This window comes from Rhinoderma darwinii, chromosome 5 (genome assembly GCF_050947455.1).
Source record: "Rhinoderma darwinii isolate aRhiDar2 chromosome 5, aRhiDar2.hap1, whole genome shotgun sequence".
Taxonomy (NCBI): domain Eukaryota; kingdom Metazoa; phylum Chordata; class Amphibia; order Anura; family Rhinodermatidae; genus Rhinoderma; species Rhinoderma darwinii.
In genome coordinates, this window is record NC_134691.1 from 254,328,441 (window position 1) to 254,348,883 (window position 20,443).

At 41.7% G+C, this 20,443-nt stretch overlaps 1 protein-coding gene across 6 annotated transcripts in view; it reads left to right on the top strand.

The window, feature by feature from the left end:
* HECW1 (HECT, C2 and WW domain containing E3 ubiquitin protein ligase 1) overlaps nucleotides 1–20,443 on the top strand; it is a 466,672-nt gene that overhangs the window by 367,445 nt on the left and 78,784 nt on the right. For 5 of the 6 annotated variants that reach the window (XM_075827049.1, XM_075827050.1, XM_075827048.1 and 2 more), the window contains 4 exons: nucleotides 1,447–1,552; nucleotides 2,815–2,911; nucleotides 8,554–8,637; nucleotides 17,583–17,692. In XM_075827049.1, coding sequence (XP_075683164.1) covers nucleotides 1,447–1,552; nucleotides 2,815–2,911; nucleotides 8,554–8,637; nucleotides 17,583–17,692 — 397 coding nt within the window. The remainder of the gene's footprint in view (nucleotides 1–1,446; nucleotides 1,553–2,814; nucleotides 2,912–8,553; nucleotides 8,638–17,582; nucleotides 17,693–20,443) is intronic. The other variant, XM_075827051.1, reaches the window with a different exon arrangement.

The following is a 20,443-nucleotide window of genomic DNA, read 5'->3' on the forward strand; positions in this document are numbered from 1 at the left end:
CATTAGCAGCAAAATGGATGAAATTTGAACAAATCTCATCCACACTCTGTGTTAATGTTGAGTGGGAAAAAAACGCTTAGAAATTGATCTGCGGTGCGTTTTTTTTAAACCGCAGCACGTCAATTGTATTTGTCTAACCACTACTTTTGTTTTGCGGGTTTTCCCCCATTGATTTCAATGGGGAGGTAAAACCTGCGACAATTAGCAGATATTGCATTTTTTAAGGCGGAAAAGCTGCGATTCCGCCGCAGAAAACTCAATTCAGAAAAAAGAGAAACTCTTAGGGTATGTGCACACACACTAATTACGTCTGTAATTGACGGACGTATTTCGGCCGCAAGTACCGGACCGAACACAGTGCAGGGAGCCGGGCTCCTAGCATCATACTTATGTACGATGCTAGGAGTCCCTGCCTCGCCGTGGAACTACTGTCCTGTATTGAAAACATGATTACAGTACGGGACAGTTGTCCTGCAGCGAGGCAGGGACTCCTAGCATCGTACATAACTATGATGCTAGGAGCCCGGCTCCCTGCACTGTGTTCGGTCCGGTACTTGCGGCCGAAATACGTCCGTCAATTACGGACGTAATTAGTGTGTGTGCACATACCCTTATACTCACACAGAATTCTGTGCATCTTCACCAAGGCCGGCCTCCTGGGATGACGTTTCATCCCATGTGACCGCTGCAGCCAATCACAGGCTACAGCAATCACATGGGATAAAATGTCATTCTAGGAGGCCGGTCTGCAGGACATCAGAGGGTAAGCATGTTTTTTGTTTTGTTTTTTAAACGTGCAGCAGACATTCCGGCTGAAAATCTGCACTACAATTTGGTGCGGTTTTTCGGCTGGAATTCCCTGGGCCGCCAGGATGGGTACCTGTGTGAATAATGCCTTACAGTTGACCAGGGCAGATCTAGGAAATCCGAAATTTTACAAACGAACTTGTGGCAAAGGTGGCATCCAATGACTCTTCAGTACGACCCATGCTACTACTAATGCCTGTCCGTGAAGATTGCATGGCTGTGTGCTTGAATATATGCACCTGTTTGCATTGGGTGTGGCTGAAACACCAGAAGTCCATAATTAGGAGGAGTGACCACATCATTTTGGCCCTGTATTGTAAAATTGCAGCAACGTGTTTAGCATTGTTGCCTAGTTGTGGTAAGACATTGGATGTCATTTTATTTCATTACTTATTGTCTTGGAATTTACTTTCCTGTGAACAAGAGTGGGGGTGGTTCTATTTATTTGCCATTAGATGTAGAACTGTATTGTTTCCAAATAGTAGAATCACCAATTTTAATATAATGCTAATGGTTTGGTGTGTAGTTGGTGCTGTTTTAATCATAATCCTGACTTCATTTGTTAATAAAGTTTGTTGGGTTATGTCGTTTTTATGGCAAATTACTGCATTTTTAAATTGCATGTATGTATTCTGCTAGGCATCAGAGGTTTCCAGAAACAGAGGGGCATCACTATTAGCAAGACCAGGCAACAGTTTAGTTTCTGCAATCAGAAGTCAACATCAACCGGAATCAGTACCTTTAGGTAAGTATAAATATGCATTTGTTTAAAGCCTAAAGCTGGCCACGCAAGAGATTTTGGGACATTTTTTATGCCAAAGGCAGATATTTGCGGAAAAATCGATCTGCTGTGTTGGATTTTTTCGGTCATTGTTGGATGCAGTCATTGCCAATACTTTAAACGTTTTTAGTGCCAAACTACAGATGTGCACCCCAACGATTTAAGCCTACGTCACAGAACAAGGAAGAAATCAATCTGCTAAATGTTGTCAATTTATCGCTTTAATTTATGGCGTTGTCATTCAGAACAACAACCCTCACAGACCAACTGTAAATAAGTAATTTTAGTAAGCAGCCGTCTTTACTCTAAACCTAATTGCTTAGTCCTCCATGTCATTGTTTGGTGTGGCCTCACAATAGGGACCTGCTTACCTGCGATATGGAGGAAAATTGCGGTCACTGCTTATTTTCTTGTCCTTAACCACTTTGCTGCTGCAACAATTTTCTAGATTTTGCCATACACAACAAATAAAACCAGAATTATAAAATCTGAAAATGAATATTATACCCACATAAACATGTATTTTATTTAAGTAGAGACCGTACACATTTTAAAATGCCACCCAACACTTTACACTCATGGGCGTCATCATGCAATTTAACATCAAAATGTATCATTGTGTAAAAAAAATAGTGATATGGCTAAAAAACTGACCCAAGCAGAGCCTGAGATTCACAACTCTTATTTAGTTTAAGATGTGCAGAGTTTATACATGCAACTTATGTCTATGTCTACAAATATCCTCACAATAAAGGGCAAAACTGAAAAGACCAAAAACTCTGTGATCCAGTTGCTAGTAGACATCTGAGTCACTGAGTTGACAATTGTTCTGATTAGGCGCAAGACTTGATGAGCAACTGCTTATCTTCTCACCCCTGTAGTAGGAAATAAAAATTCTCATAAATTTGACAATCAGACATCACATATCCCACATAATTGGTAATAGAAGTGATAACATGAGGAAAAGTTCCCACTTAATCCCGTTGGGTCACCCCCCCTTGGGAAGACTGTACAGGGGACAAATATCAAGCTTAGTACATCTGTAATCTGGTTGTTATGGCTTCTCATTTAGGGCTACCCTCAGATTTTACAAATGAACTCTAAAGTTTGAGGACGAGCAGCAGTTATTGCAACTAATTTATCTCGGTAGTAGAAGTATCATGAATTAATAGCTGTGTAAACCAAACGCTAATCATTAATTCTAGGAAAATATTTCTTCATTTCAGCGTATAATGACAAGATTGTTGCATTTCTGAGACAGCCAAATATTTTTGAGATGCTTCAAGAACGTCAACCAAGTTTAGCACGGAATCATGCACTCAGGTACCTGTCCTTTTATTTCTAAAAGCAAAACACACTACTCATAGGCCGGGTTCACGCGTAGCGTAAATACTGTGGATTTTCCGCAACGCATTTAATTGCAGAAAATCCACAGGGTAATACAGTAGCAGCAAAGTGGATGAGATTTGAACAAATCTCAACCACATGCTGCATAAAAAAAACTTCATAAACTGACCTGTGGTGTGGTTTTTTAATCCGCACCATGTCCATTTGTAATGCAAAATCGCGTCCAGCTCGGCCTCCAGGGATGACGTTTCACATGGGATGAAACGTCATCTCAGTAGGCCGGGTTGCAGGATGTCAGAGGGACACATCACCAAGGTTATAGCCAGGGTAAGTATGAAAGTTTTTTTTTTTTTGTTTTCCTGCACTGCTTTCCGCAGTGGAAATACCACCCGAAGAAACTGCACTACATTGTGGTGTGGTGTTTCGGACGGAATATGATGTAGTTTTATGCAGCGTTACCCGGCCCGTGAGAACCCAGCCTTATGATTCATTTTCTACATTGTGACTGTTATATTGTTATTTAGAACTTGAAAGACTGGCATTGTATACACAAAGGGGGGGGGGGCTTTATCAATACACAGAAACTGTGCCAAATTTATCACAGTGGCTAATGGTGTGTAATCAATTTTTCGCATCTTGCTGGACATATTAGACACCTCTTGTCTGGCGTACTTTACACCTGTACTTGTATCAAAAAAAGTATTTACTATATCTGGTGCATTTTACGACCCCTCCCAGTCAAACCTTCTTTTTTTTTTTTTTTTACACAAAAAGTGTCATGAACACATAGTAAATCTGGCGCACAGAATGTAGGCCAGTTTATTGCGCAATTAAAGCCAGAATTCTGGCAAATTTTCACTTTTAAATTTACCCCAATTTATCTGACCTTTGGGCTTTTCCACCATTTATTGAAAGGTAACATAAAAATATTAGATCCATGTATGCCGGATTGATTTATACAGGACTCAAACTGATAGCAAAGTGTATCACTTTTCATGAGTCGTCACCAGTTTCAACGTGCGCATTTTTTATAGGATTCGTTGTCTTCAGTGACAGATTAAAAAAACAGTTTAGTTCAGTTTCAGAGCAAAACAACATATTAAAAAAACATTGGTGGGGACCCAACCTATATAGTCCAGCTCTGCGCAGGTTAGGTCTTTTATCATTAGTGTAAGGCTTTATTCAGACGAACGGAAAATACGTGCGTGCAACGCGCGTGATTTGCACGCGCGTTGCACGGACCTATATGTGATTTTTCCTCAGCGTGAGTCCGCTGAAAAAAAGTCACGACATTTCCGCTCTTTGGGCATTTTGCACGCATCACGCACCCATTGAAGTCAATGGGTGCGTAAAAACCACGCATGCCGCACGGAAGCACTTCCATGCGAACTGCGTGATTCGCGCAAGAGCTGTCAAAAGGATGAATGTAAACAGAAAAGCACCACGTGCTTTTCTATTTACAAACATCCAAACGGAGTGTCTTTGAGAAGAGCGAACCCGGACAACCGAACCGAACTAAACCGGGTTCGGCCGAACTCGTTTTGTCCGAACCCGGCAAAAAAATTTCCGGTACGCGACGTCACGAGATAGTCACTGGACAGTGACTATCTCGTGACGTCACGTACCGGAAATTTTTTTGCCGGGTTCGGCCAAAACGAGTTCGGCCGAACCCGGTTTAGTTCGGTCAGGGTGCTGAAAGAGTTAAACTGGTTCAGCACCCTGGACAGTGACTTCCGATCACAATATACATGAACGAGTAAAAAAAAAAAGAAGTTCTGACTTACCGATAACTCCCGGCTTCTTCCTCCAGTCTGACCTCCCGGGATGACAATTCAGTCCAAGTGACAGCTGCAGCCAATCACAGGCCAAGCACAGGCTGCAGCGGTCACATGGACTGCCGCGTCATTCAGGGAGGTGGGGCCAGATGTCAAGAGAGGTGCGTCACCAAGGGCGCGTCACCAAGGCAACGGCCGGGAAGTTCTCGGTAAGTACGAACCTCTTTTTTTTAACAGGTTGCTAGATATGGTGATCGGAATTCACTGTCGAGGGTGCTGAAAGAGTTACTGCCGATCAGTTAACTCTTTCAGCACCCTGGACAGTGACTGACGTCAGCTAGAATCATCTCTATGATGGCGGCTGCGTGAAAATCATGGATGACACATGGAGCTGGCAAGTGATTTTTGCGCGCGCAAAACACCGCGTTTTTGCGTCCGCAAAAACGCCACGTTCGTGTGAATCCAGCCTAACTACCATATTAGCAAGTTTAGCTGCTGCTACAGGGCTCATCTCTACACAGAGGAAAGGGATGCCGTTAGCGATCACTATAAGGGAATGTTCAGACATGGCGGATTTGCTTCAGAATTCCGCTGCAGACAGGCTGCATTGGAAATCCGCAGCAGACTTTTTTTCTTTGGTTTCTATTGCTTTTTAGGAAACTTAGTGCAGATGTTGCGGAAAATAACAGTGCAGAAACCAGCTTGCAGTGTGGAATTTACATTCCGCAGCATGCACAGTCTGTTGCAGAGAAGCAGCGGATTTTCACTACAAGTCCGCTGCAAAATCTGCCACATCTGAATAAACTGTCAAATATGCATATTTTGCTGCAGATTCGCTGCGTAATTGCGTGATTGTGGCAGCGGTAAATTTCCGCCACGTCTGAACTAAGTGGTGGAACTAGGCATATAGAAAATCGAATGGAACCCTATTCTGTTTTCGTTAGGAGCTCCATATTTACTTGTTGCGCCCCTGACTGGGACCGCCAAGTATTCCTTTTTTCATAAACATTTGCATATTATTCCCTTTTGGGTGCTATGTTCCCTTATGGTTCGCGTTTAGGTTGTCTACTTGTAATTTAGGGACCCCTTTTTACGCCATTGGTTTGGTTAGAGGTTTTGTATTTTGTTCCTTTTATAAAGAGGACAAAGCAGACATGATATCTCCTCATGCTGTCTCTGATGATGTAAAATTCCAGTAAAAATCCAGTAAAATTTTATTTCATATGCCTAATAACTTTGTCGCAACTTAGGCTGTCGGTGCATCACAAAGTGAAATCTACGCCAGGTACAAGCTGGCGTAGATTTCCCCTACAATTTATGACCATTTCTGGCGTAAATTATAGTAAATTTGTCGAGCCACGGGTGGCCGACTAATTTTACTGTATATCCTGTCCCCTTTTTAAAAAGTGGTGAGAACAATTTTCAAGTGGATAAAGTTCCAATTTTTTGCGCAAAATAGGTGTGCGCCAAAATTTCCTTTTATTTTCTTAATAGAGTCCTCTCTTAGGGCACATTCAAACTAAGCAAAAATTTCACACTGTGGATTTTCCTGCAAATTTGCGGAGAATACTCAACGAATCTACATCAAAATTAGCATATATGAGGGCTCGTCCAGACATGGTAGATTTTTCAGCAGACTTGCCGTAGTTTTCAGCCTTTGCATTGCAAACGCTGAAATCCGCAGTGGAAAATCCGCAATACACTGTGCATGCTGCGGAAAGTAAATTTCGCACTGCAAGCTAGTTAATGCACAGTTGTTTTCCTCAATGTCTGCACTAAAAAGCTATACAATCCAAAGGGTTCCACAGCGGCCTGTCTACAGTGGAATTCCGCGGCTAATCCGCCATGGCTGAACGTGCCCTGAGAGTCTTAACTTAGTATGATTATCAGGGGAGAACAGCAATAATCTGCAAATGTTTACCTTATATAGTGAAGGAAATAAGTATTTGATCCCTTGCTGATTTTGTAAGTTTGCCCACTGTCAAAGTCATGAACAGTCTAGAATTTTTAGGCTAGGTTAATTTGACCAGTGAGAGATAGATTATATAAAAAAAAAAAAAAGAAAATCACATAGTCAAAATTATATATATTTATTTGCATTGTGCACAGAGAAATAAGTATTTGATCCCCTACCAACCATTAAGAGTTCAGCCTCCTCCAGACCAGTTACACGCTCCAAATCAACTTGGTGCCTGCATTAAACAGCTGTCTTACATGGTCACCTGTATAAAAGACTCCTGTCCACAGACTCAATTAATCAGTCTGACTCTAACCTCTACAACATGGGCAAGACCAAAGAGCTTTCTAAGGATGTCAGGGACAAGATCATAGACCTGCACAAGGCTGGAATGGGCTACAAAACCATAAGTAAGACGCTGGGTGAGAAGGAGACAACTGTTGGTGCAATAGTAAGAAAATGGAAGACATACAAAATGACTGTCAATCGACATCGATTTGGGGCTCCATGCAAAATCTCACCTCGTGGGGTATCCTTGATCCTGAGGAAGGTGAGAGCTCAGCCGAAAACTACACGGGGGGAACTTGTTAATGATCTCAAGACAGCTGGGACCACAGTCACCAAGAAAACCATTGGTAACACATTACGGCGTAATGGATTAAAATCCTGCAGTGCCCGCAAGGTCTCCCTGCTCAAGAAGGCACATGTACAGGCCCGTCTGAAGTTTGCAAATGAACATCTGGATGATTCTGAGAGTGATTGGGAGAAGGTGCTGTGGTCAGATGAGACTAAAATTGAGCTCTTTGGCATTAACTCAACTCGCCGTGTTTGGAGGAAGAGAAATGCTGCCTATGACTCAAAGAACACCGTCCCCACTGTCAAGCATGGAGGTGGCAACATTATGTTTTGGGGGTGTTTCTCTGCTAAGGGCACAGGACTACTTCACCGCATCAATGGGAGAATGGATGGAGCCATGTACCGTCAAATCCTGAGTGACAACGTCCTTCCCTCCACCAGGACATTAAAAATGGCTCGTGGCTGGGTCTTCCAGCACGACAATGACCCGAAACATACAGCCAAGGCAACAAAGGAGTGGCTCAAAAAGAAGCACATTAAGGTCATGGAGTGGCCTAGCCAGTCTCCAGACCTTAATCCCATCGAAAACTTATGGAGGGAGCTGAAGATCCGAGTTGCCAAGCGACAGCCTCGAAATCTTAATGATTTACAGATGATCTGCAAAGAGGAGTGGGCCAAAATTCCATCTAACATGTGTGCAAACCTCATCATCAACTACAAAAAACATCTGACTGCTGTGCTTGCCAACAAGGGTTTTGCCACCAAGTATTAAGTCTTCTTTGCCAAAGGGATCAAATACTTATTTCTCTGTGCACAATGCAAATAAATATATATAATTTTGAATATGTGATTTTCAGTTTTTTTTTTTTAGATAATCTATCTCTCACTGGTAAAATGAACCTAGCCTAAAATTTCTAGACTGTTCATGTCTTTGACAGTGGGCAAACTTACAAAATCAGCAAGGGATCAAATACTTATTTCCTTCACTGTATAAGTGCCAATTTATGCCAGTTAAATGTAATGTTTTCAATGTTGACCTTCTTTCCACTTACCAATTTTATTTGAAATGGGGAGGCTTCCCTCTAAGATATGACGTACAGTATGTTTATATGTATGTTATGTAAGTGCATTATGTGTTTGTTTGTTTGTTTGTTTGTTTGTTTGTTTGTTTGTTTGTTTGTTTGTTTGTTTGTTTATGTATTCATGTATCTACTTGGATCATTTAATCCCTCTACATAAAACAAAATGCAGGGTATGTTTATTATATTTGCATGTCACCTGTAGTTACAATATATCCTTTCATGTTACAGGGAGAAGATTCATTACATTCGAACAGAGGGCACCCATGGTCTTGAGAAATTGTCTTGTGATGCTGACTTAGTTATTCTTCTAAGGTACAGCAAAGACATGATATTATATAATTCGAGACAGAGAAGCCAGCCAGAACACAGGAGTGCAGATTGACTGCACTTAATATTCTGAATACATTTCGGATCTACCTTAAAATATGTGCTTTTATTAGAAAATTTGAGAGTTAGAACTATTTTTAAAGGGAACCTGTCAACATTTTTGAGGCCTCAAAACTGCTGACTGAGCGATATAGGGAAAGGAATTTTAACTGTACCTTTTTTCTCGGTCATGCAACTTGCATGACCGAGAAATCGACGTTTGTTTCCCCCCGACGCAGCAGTCGCAAACAGTGGCAGATAATCATAGGAGCGTTTGGGGCACCCGGGGCACATGGCTGCCCAAAGTACATTGCAGTTTTGTAACTTTTTTGCCGCGAATCGCAAATGAACCTGCCGACATAAGGTGAGATGACCTTATCACTGCAGTTCTTGTTACTGAAGAAAGACTTGCAGGTCACATGACCCTGTATCAATACCTATACCAATCCAGGCCAAAAACCCATATAATGATCTACGTATATCAATACATAAATACAATACCTATAAACATATATGTAGATACTACCATGTAAATACTAAAATCACATAATAGCACACCATTTGTACCATACAAAAGATTTTTATTATTATTCTCCAAAAAGATTAAAACCACAATGGCCATCAAGACCTAAAATTCTGTCATTTTAGGTCTTGATGCCCTTTGTGTTTTTTATCTTTTTGGAGAATAATAATAAAAAAAATTTGTATGGTACAAATGGTGTGCTATTATGTGATTTTAGTATTTACATGGTAGTATCTACATATATGTTTATGGGTATTGTACACATGACCATGTAGGCAGGTCCTAGTATAGCATCAAGACTCCATAGAGAAGGCTGTGAGCTGCTATGTAAGTACATGGGGTCTGTATTAGTTTAAGGGGTCTGGCGTCTGTAGTTAGGGGGTCTGGTCTGGGGTCTGTATTAGTTTAGGGGTCTGGGATCTATTAGTTTAGAAGTCTGTATTTAGGGGTCTTGGTTCTGTATTAGTTTACCGAGTCAGGTCTGGGGTCATAATTAGTTTAGGGGGTTAGATCTGGGGGTCTGTATTTAGGGGCCTGGGCTCTGTATTAGTTTAGGGGTCTGTATTTAGGGGTCTGTCCTGTGGTGTGTATTAGTTTAGGGGGACAGGTCTGGGGGTCTGTATTTAGGGGGTCTAGTCTAGGGTCTGTATTTATGTAGGTTTTTTTGGGGGGGGTCTGTATTTGTTTAGGGGGCATCTGGTCTGGGGACTGCAATAGTTTAGAATGTCTGGGGTATGTATGTATTCTAGGGTTTGGTCTGGGGTCGGAATTTATTAGTCTGAGTTAATGTTTGGGCCTGGGGTCTGAATTTGCTTAGGGATCTGGTCTGGGGTATGGAACAATTTAGGGGGTTTGGTGTCTGATTTTTTTGTGTATCTATAGAGGCTGGAAATTGCTGCAGAAGCAAAGAGGTCTCAGTAGGAATCTCTGCAGTCATCAGGAGAAGTCGCCATAACGGTCGATGTCCGAGATGAAAAGAAAAGAGAACGACTCCCATCAGAACAGACGTCACCTGTAAGTCACTGGATTTAATAGAGAATCTGTCATCTCTCCTGCAATGTCTACTATAGGAAATCCTTGTATTCCACAAAATGTCTTTGTGTAGCCCAGGACTAATAGACAAATTCATGTTACCATTCGCATTGTCAAGAGAATGTGTCCCTACACAGTGTGATGTTTTCAGTGATGGTTGGAGACTGTCAGTATATAGGGACACAGCCCTTTGACAAGGGGAATTGTAACACCCATTTGTCAATGCTCACACAGAAAGGTGGTGTTAACTATAGGCGCGGCAGGGCGGTGGTGGATAATAGGGGCCGAAGTTTGGGAAACAGCCCAGGACTTAATCCGCCACCGGTTGCAAGTGTCACTCTCTGCCCTGAGTGATGGCTCTAGCAGCCAATCATTAGACTGCTAGAGCTGTCATTCAGAGGAGAGGGTCAGGACTTGCAGTGTGCAGTGCAGAACACTTGCACATCAAGTCCCGCCTCAGAGGCACTTCCGATCGGCACGCTAGGGGAACTACATATAATTTGCTCTGTAATGTGGCTTTCATGACCAAGACAAAAGGTATGTTTAAACTGCTGACAGGTTCTTCTTAAGAATTATACAGGTTATACTCTTCCGAGCACCATGCTTCTTTGTCTATTTGCTTGATGGTTTTTGCATCCTTGACCTAATGTTGATGCCATTGTTAGTGTATTGATAAATCTGGGATCCAAAGCAAGTGACCACACTAGTTTCTTTCACTGCTGCACACTAACGGTACTAGCAAATTTGGTACTACCTATGCACACCATCGACTGCCATCTGCCATCTAATGCTCTAGATGGCATCTCAATGCTGTGTCTACTCTGTAAACAGAATAGTCAGTACTGAGACTGGTTACAATTTAACAAGACACACGGCATTCCCAAAGCAAGTCAGTGTAACGCCTCATGCACACGCCCGTGCATTACGATCCGCATACTATCCGCAATTGCGGATAGTATAGGACACATTCTATCCTATGGACCAATGCACACCACCGTGGTTTCCACGGTTCGTGCATTGTAAGGGAGCCCGGACCGCAAAAAAATAAGACAAGTCATTTTACTGGCTGCATTTGCGGTCCTGGCTGCTTAAAGTCAATGCACATCTTGTGTGTGCACAGACTGTGATTGTGGACGGCCAGCGGATGACACTCCTTGGGCTGCCTGTGGCTACGATCGTATGATCTAACTCTTTCAGCACAAGGCCTAACTATTTAAGCACAAGGTAACACCACAACAATACCAGGTAAAGCGCCCTCATATTAGTGCCATTCACAGTGCCCCATGTCTGTGCCAGCAAAGGATCCTTTGTAACAGTTTTTATCCCAGATCCTTCATATTTGACAGCCATTCTCCAAATAAAGTGTGCAGTTTCATTAATTTAGTACAATACTCCCCCCTCCCTGACCTCAGCAGGAAGCTGTCTTCCCTTCTCATTTTATCATGTCAGTCTTTTACATGGGCCAGTAGCACCTGCAGTGTTGCTTTTGCAGTGCTAAGTTTGCACAGAGCTTCCCCCTGCTGGCCACCTGTGTCATTAATTTTCGAGGCAGTGTTACAAGTCCGGCATCAAAACCCCTTAAAGAGGCTCTGTCACCACATTATAAATGCCCTATATTGTACATAATCTGATCGGCGCTGTAATGTAGGTTACTGCAGTGATCTTTATTTCTAAAAACGATCATTTTTGACGGAGTTACGACCTATCTTTAGCTTTATTCTAATGAGTTTCTTAATGCCCAACTGGGCGTGTTTTACTTTTTGACCAAGTGGGCGTTGTGGAGAGCAGTGTATGACGCTGACCAATCAAAGACCAATCAGCGTCATACACTTCTCTCCATTCATTTACACAGCACATAGTGTTCTTACTAGATCACTATGTGCAGCCACATACACACACACTAACAAATTAGTGTCCTGACAATGAATAGGCATCACTACCAGCCAGGACGTGATGTCTATTCAGAATCCTGACACTTCAGTAATATTTGTGTGAGATTTACAGCAAGGCAAGCGTAATCTCGCGAGATTACGCTGTAAACTGTCATTTAAAACGAGATTACGCTTGCCTTGCTGTAAATCACACACAAACGTTACTGAAGTGTCAGGATCCTGAATAGACATCACGTTCTGGCTGGTAGTGATGCCTATTCATTGTCAGGACACTTCAGTAACGTTAATGTGTGTGTATGTGGCTGCATATAGTGATCTAGTAAGAACACTATGTGCTGTGTAAATGAATGGAGAGAAGTGTATGACGCTGATTGGTCAGCGTCATACACTTCCCTCCACAATGCCCACTTGGTCAAAAAGTAAAACACGCCCATTTTAGCATTAAGAAACTCATCAGCATAAAGCTAAAATCGTTCATAACTCCATCAAAAATGATAGTTTTTCTAAATAAAAGCACTGCTGTAATCTACATTACAGCGCCGATCATATCATGTAGAAGATAGGGCACTTATAATGTGGTGACAGAGCCTCTTTAAGGACGTGGACTAGTTTGCACATTCAGGACGCAGCCCCATTTCTCTCAAATCTGACATGTGTCACTTTATGTGGTAATAACTTTGGAATGCTTTTACCTATCTAAGTGATTCTGAGATTCTTTTCTCGTGACACATTGTACTTTAAGTTAGTGGTAAAATTTGGTCGATACATTCAGTATTTTATTGTGAAAAAAAAAATAATTTTGCGAACATTTTTTAAAATTAGCATTTTCTAAATTTAAATGTATCTGCTTGTAAGATTTAACATTTCCCATATGTCTACTTTAGATTGGCATCGTTTTTTGAACATCCTTTTATTTTTCTAGGACGTTACAAAGCTTAGAAATTTAGCATACATTTTTCACATGTTCAAGAAAATTTCAAAAGGCTATTTTTACAGGGACGAGTTTAGTTGTGAAGTGGTTTTGAGGGATCCATACAATGCAAACCCCCATAAATCGCCGTATTTTAAAAACTTGAATACTTTGAGGGGTTCAAACAGCATTTAGAAAGTTTATTAACCCTTTAGGGCTTTTCACAAGAATTACAGCAAAGTAGGGACGAAATTTACAAATACAAATTTTACCAGAGAAACGCAACTCAATATTTATTGCTTAGATTCTGCAGTTTTTAGAAATATCCGACATGTGGCCCATGTGTGCTAATGGACTGAAACTCTGGCTCCAGAAGCAAAGGAGCACCTAGTGGATTTTGGGGCCTTCTTTTTATTTGAATATATTTTAGGCACCATGTCCGGTTTGAAGAGGTTTTGTGATGCCAAAACTGTAGAAACACCCCCCAAAAAGACACCATTTGGCACACTACACGGAATTTATCAAGTGGTATAGTGGGCATTTTGAACCCACATTTTCTTTGCTGAATTTAGTGAAAGGAAGCCTTGAAAATGAAAATCTAAATTTTTTTCAATAAAACATGGACATTTTAATTTTTTACAAGGCATAAAGGAGAAAAAACACCCTAACATTTGAAAAGCAATTTCTCCCGATTATGGCAATACCCCATATGTGGTGATAAACTGCTGTTTGGACACACGGCAGGTCTCAGAAGGGAAGGAGAACCATTTGGATTTTTGAGCTCAAGTTTTGCTGCAATGGTTTTCAGGTGCCATGTCACATTTGCAAAGCCCCTGACCAAATCAGTGTAAACCCCCAATAGTGACCCCATTTGGAAAACTACACCCCTCAAAGAATTTATCAAGGGTTATAGTGAGCATTTTGACCCCACAGGTTTTTTGCTGACTTTAGTGGAATTAGGCCGTGAAAATAAAAATCAAAATTTTTTTCTAATAAAATGTAGTTTCAGCTTAGATTTTTCAATTTTTACAATAAATAAAGGAGAAAAAGCAACCCAGCATTTGTAAAGCAATTTCTCCCAAGTACGGCAATACCCCATATGTGGTCATAAACTGCTGTTTGGACACACGGCAGGGCTCAGAAAGGCAGGAGCGTTATTTGGCATAGTAAAACAAACCCCAAGTAGTGACCCTTATTTTGGAAACTACACCCTTTAAGGTATTTTAAGGGCTGTAGTGAGCATTTTGTCCCCACAGATGTTTTTTCTTTAGTAATTAATGCATAGCGGATGGTGCAAAGTGAAAATTGCAATTTTAGTGCACAATATGTTGTGCCCTCGTAAGCTGGTTCTCATGGGTATGGTGATGCCATATATGTGGATGTAAACTGCTGTTTGGGCACACTGTAGGTTTCAGAAGGGAGGGAGCGCCATTTGGCTTTTCGAATGCAGATTTAGCTTGGCAGTTGTTCTGTTTGGGGTTTTGCTTGTATTTCAGTTTAGAATGTGGGGGCATATGTAAGCTGGGCACAGTACATCAGGGCATAATAAGAGGGTATAATAATGCGGTAATTAAATAATATTTCAGAGATATGTGGCCAGTGTCACACTGACAAATTGTGCCCGATATTATCCGCTTATGGATACTTTGTGTCGCTATATTCTGAAAGCCAGAACTTTTTAATTTTCAGTCAAAAAAAGCTGTGTAAGGTCTTGTTTATTGCGGGACGGGTTGTAGTTTTTATTGGTACTATTTTGGGGTACATGGGACTTTTTGATCACTTTTTATTCCATGTTTTGTGAGGGGTGGTGATAAAAAAAAATAGCGATTAAGATATTGTTTTTTATTTTATTTTTTTGCGGTGTTCACAGTGGGGAAAAATAACATTATAGTTTTATAGATTGGGTCGTTACCGACGCGGTGATACCAAATATGTGTACTTTTTGTAATGTTTTCATTTTTTCCCTATAATAAAAGTCTTATTATAGGAAAAAAGGCAGTATTTGTTTTTATTAACTTGAAACTTTTCTTTTTACACTTTTATTCAACTTTTTTTTTGTCCCACTAGGGGACTTGAGGGCCTGCATCTCTGATCTTTACTCTAATGCATTGCACTACCGACGTAGTGCAATGCATTAGAGCTGTCAGTCATTCACTGATAGCAAGCCTACTAGGTCCCGTCTCTAGGCGGGGCCTAATAGGCTATCGTATATGGCAGACCAAGAGGCCATTGTTAGGCCTCCGGTTGCCATAGCAACGATCGGCATCCTCACGATAACATCTAAAGGGTTAATGGCAGGTATCGGAGTTAGCTCCATTCCCTGCCGTTACAGCACGGTGTGAGCTGTAACATACAGCTGACACTGGAGGCTGACGTCGCAGGCTCATCTTGTTACTGTGGCCGGATGCCTTTTAGGCCTCGCCTCTGTTAGGCCTCCGGTCTGCTGGAGCAGTCATCGGAAACCCCGCTATTTCATTGCGGGGTTCCGATCTGCTTGTAAACACCATAGATGGAGCGCTCGCTTTTGAGTGCTGCATCTAAGGCTAGCTCCGGTCCTGGCCCTGAAGCAGTGATAGCATTAATTAACTATCACTGCTTTAAAACTGTGTCTGCAGACACAGTACCCTGTTAACGCTATGATGTAATAATCTGTCAGTTTGCGTTAACAGGACAACGCCTGTGACGGACTATTACGTCACATAGCATTAAGGGGTTAATGCAGATGCTTAGACTTGTTTGCCTTTAAATATTAGAGTAAATGAACCTGTATAGAACAGATTGCAGAGATTTGAAGATTAGGCAATACCTACTGGTAGATACTTCCTGGCAGAAGATCTTCTCAGGATCGCTCTACCACTATATTATACATTACGTAATGTTTCTACCTTATTGTAACAAACCGTGCCGGTGTGGATGACATAATTCCTGAAGAGGCTTGAGATTAAGGCTACAGTGTTCTAGATTTCTTTAAACATATTTAATCAGGAAATGTACTGTTCTCAATGAATCCATTCTGACTTGTTCTAAAGTGTTAGGTCTTACAAAGGCTTTGATGTTAATAGTCATATGAAACGAACAGAGGTTGGGTTGTTTAAATAGGCACCCATGCAAACATTGATATCATCTGCTGTATTTCCAGGCCATGACTTTTGTCACACTGAAGTTATACCATATGACACATTTAGGGTTTTCAAACATTTATGAAATCTGAATAAGTAACCATATAAAATACTTTCTTCAAGAGATGTGGCTCCTATACCTTATTCTGATTTTGTATAATTTCCCATGAAATGTTAATATTTATTTTTTTTGTATTTTGTATCACTAGTCCATTCAAAAATATTCTTCAGATATGTCATAGTTGATACTTCGAAGAGATTTCTGTTACTTACAATCTAACAACATTCTAAGCAAATACCAATCTCATGTCAATGATAGTATGCTTACACTGTTGTCCGATCTTCAGTGGTTAAAAATAAAACGAGCCTCTGGCATCTGTGTGTTTTTGCTGGGTGCTGATGTGATGCTGGCAAACCCAGGCAGAAATCAAGGGACGGGTGTGCCCAAACCTGTCGGACTTCCTATTGGATGCACCAAGAATCATACTTGTTACAAGAAATTTTGAACCAATTGTCACGGACACAGGGTATGTGGACCCACTAGTCCGCTCCGTCGTAGCGGGGAGGCAGCTGACCAGGTCACAGTCTATGCGAAAGTCAATGGCAGACAGTAATGCTTGGGTACCTGAAATAGTCCAGACGGTGGCTGTGGCTTCAGCACGGATGGAGGCTGGTACAGCAGGTGGCTCCAGACGTGGCGGGCAGTATCCGATGTAGCAGAAGACACTGGATGTGGCAGAAGACACTGGACGTGGCAGAGACACTGGACGTGGCAGAAGACACTGGACGTGGCAGAAGACACTGGACGTGGCAAACTACACTGGTGCAGTAGACATGACTCCAACGCTGGTAGGCACAAGAACTAGAACAATAAGGAATACAGGAATGGGTAACAGGGCACGGGTAACAACTGGAACGGGGAAACACTAAGGGACCATTTGCGAGACAGACTGGGATAGACTAACAACGCTCAGGCAAGGATCAGAAGGCCTGGGGCCTTCTTATAGACCAAGAAATCATGGCAGTTGATGATGATGATGATCCTTTTGTGCGCGCGCTGGCCCTATAAGACCGTGCGCGAGCGCGCGCACGCTACGGGACACAGCAGGACGGAGCGGAAGTGAGCGCTGGCGTCTCCTAGAAAGGAGACAGGGGCCAGCGCTCACGGATCCATGGCTGCGGGCGTCGGGAGGTGAGTAAACCCGACGGGCCGCGGCCATGGACGCTACACCAATTACTGGAGATACAATAATAACGTAGAACCCCTTACTATCCTAATTTAACCACAAAAAAAGTTTAAATCCGAACATAGTGGCTCTTGCTTATATATTTTGGGGAAAAGTTTTTAATCACTACAAACCAAACACATAAAGAGAAAATTTATTCTAAGTCGGATTCTATGTTGTGTTTTGCAGCCTTTTTGAAGAAGACATCATGTCCTACATCCCACTCCAAGCAGCCTTCCATCCTGGATACAGCTTTTCTCCGCGCTGTTCCCCAGGTTCCTCCCCACAGAATTCCCCAGGTATGCTGTTTATGTATGACCAATGTCTTTATTATATGTCTTATCTTTGATCGGTGAGGGTCCGACCACTGAGATCCCCACCGATTGCTAAAATGAAGCGGTAGAAGCGCTTGGGTGAGCGCTGAGTCACTTCGTCTCTAAATGGCTTCTCTGGGAAAGCCTAGCAATTGTTGTACGGGCTCAATAGAACGTCTGTTGGGCCGTACAACAATTGCTCAGCTTTCCAAGAAAAGACGATCAGAAACGAAACAGCCCAGCGATCACCCGAGTGCTTCTGTTACTTTGTTTTAGTGATTAGTGTGGGTCTCAGTGCTGAGACCCCCACCGATCAAAACTTCTGACATGTCACTATGACATGTCAGAAGTTTTTTGAAAGTTTAGCTACTCTTTAAAATTAAGATTTATATGTGGTTCATCGCTCTCTGAATCCTAGTTCCCTGATTCAACCAAGTGGGACACTTAAAGAGGCTCTGTCACCAGATTTTGCAACCCCTATCTGCTATTGCAGCAGATAGGCGCTGCAATGTAGATTACAGTAACGTTTTTATTTTTAAAAAACGAGCATTTTTGGCCAAGTTATGACCATTTTTGTAATTATGCAAATGAGGCTTGCAAAAGTCCAAGTGGGTGTGTTTAAAAGTAAAAGTCCAAGTGGGTGTGTATTATGTGCGTACATCGGGGCGTTTTTAATACTTTTACTAGCTGGGCGCTCTAATGAGAAGTAACATCCTCTTCTCTTCAGAACGCCCAGCTTGTGACAGTGCAGATCTGTGACGTCACTCACAAGTCCTGCATCGTGACGGCCACATCGGCAGCAGAGGCTACAGTTGATTCTGCAGCAGCATCAGCGTTTGCAGGTAAGATCGACTTACCTGCAAACGCTGATGCTGCTGCAGAATCAACTGTAGCCTCTGGTGCCGATGTGGCCGTCACGATGCAGGACCTGTGAGTGACGTCACAGATCTGCACTGTCACAAGCTGGGCGTTCTGAAGAGAAGAGGATGTTACTTCTCATTAGAGCGCCCAGCTAGTGAAAGTATTAAAAACGCCCCGATGTACGCACATAATACACACCCACTTGGACTTTTACTTTTAAACACACCCACTTGGACTTTTGCAAGCCTCATTTGCATAACTACAAAAATGGTCATAACTTGGCCAAAAATGCTCGTTTTTTTAAAATAAAAACGTTACTGTAATCTACATTGCAGCGCCTATCTGCTGCAATAGCAGATAGGGATTGCAAAATCTGGTGACAGAGCCTCTTTAATTGTGATATAGGGTGTGCTTTTCTAAGGAAACCCAAATCAGAGATTGGAGGGACACTCAGAGGGACACTCTGTGCAAAGTTTTCTGTACTTTTGTTCCGTCATAGAACGAAACAACAGAAGTGCCGGAAGCTATTGCATCCCGGACACTAATAGCGCCTGACGGAACCCTTTGACTTTAATGGGCTCTTTTGGGTTTCCATAAGGGTATCCGTCGTTTTACTGGAAAAAAAATTGCTATTTCTACCAGCATTTTTCACTGGAACTACGACGGAGGCGTCTAACAAATCATCAGAGCAAGCTCTGAGCAACAGCTATTGAGTCAGGAGAGAACGTTTGGCGATTTTAGATCTGAAGCCATGTAGACCTGTGAGTGCTGCTCTGGAGTGTAACTTTTTAGCAAGGTTACGCAACCAGTATGAAAAGGTAAACCTATGCTTCAGATGAGAGTGATCATTTTTATTTGATTTAAAAGTTATTATGTTATAATTAAAAAGGAGCTTCAAGCTCATCATTTTTAGTAGAATTTACTTAGTTGCTTTTAGTTTATAATCATGCTGTATTTGATATAATGGAATTCAGCCCTACATGCACTGAGTACATGGTGTACTGTATCTTTACCTAACCTGAACAAGCAGAGCTGCAATGTAAATAATGAAGGAAGAATAGAGTAGCTGCCTTGACTTCTGATAAATGGATATAGGTGGATTTCAGACTACTGCAAACTCTGCTCTGTTCAGATAATGCAGCTAAACTGCAGTCACAGCACTGGCTTAATCGGTTGATGTGCAATGACGAGTATGCTTATAATGAGTTGCATGCCGTAGCCACATCATGACGAGTATACTCTTCAAGCTGTTCGTACGGGCACTGCTACTGTGACGGGCAATCAGAAGCGGTGCAATGGCTGCAATACACAGCCATAGCCCCATTCTAACAGTGGAGATCAGAGAAACCTATGATCTCTGTTGTTTAAACCTTTGTATGCCTGGATCAACACTGATCACAACATACAAAGGGGGGAGACCCCACTTTGATCACGTCACAGGGAATTCCAAGGACGCGATAAGGGCTTATACATTGGAGAACCCCAGGGCTGTCTGACCATATTCCCTATTGTTATGGCATACTTAGGTATGTCCTAACAACTGCCTATGTACTATTAGTACTCAGGCTATTGTACTTGCAAATAGATACATTATACAGTAGTTAATAAATAAAAATCAAATTAAAAATTCCTTTATGAGCGTAAAAAAAAGTTAAATAAATTGAAAAATAAGGAATGTTAGAAAAAAATCATTATATTTTTTTAATAAACTTAATTAAACTTCATTAAATACCAAGACATAAAATCATATAAATATATTTGGCATCCTCAGAACCGTAACTACCTGTACAATGAATTTATGACATTAATTATGATAATCAGTGTATGCTGAAAAAATAAAGTCTAAGAACTGTAGCAGAATTTATTTTTTTCCTG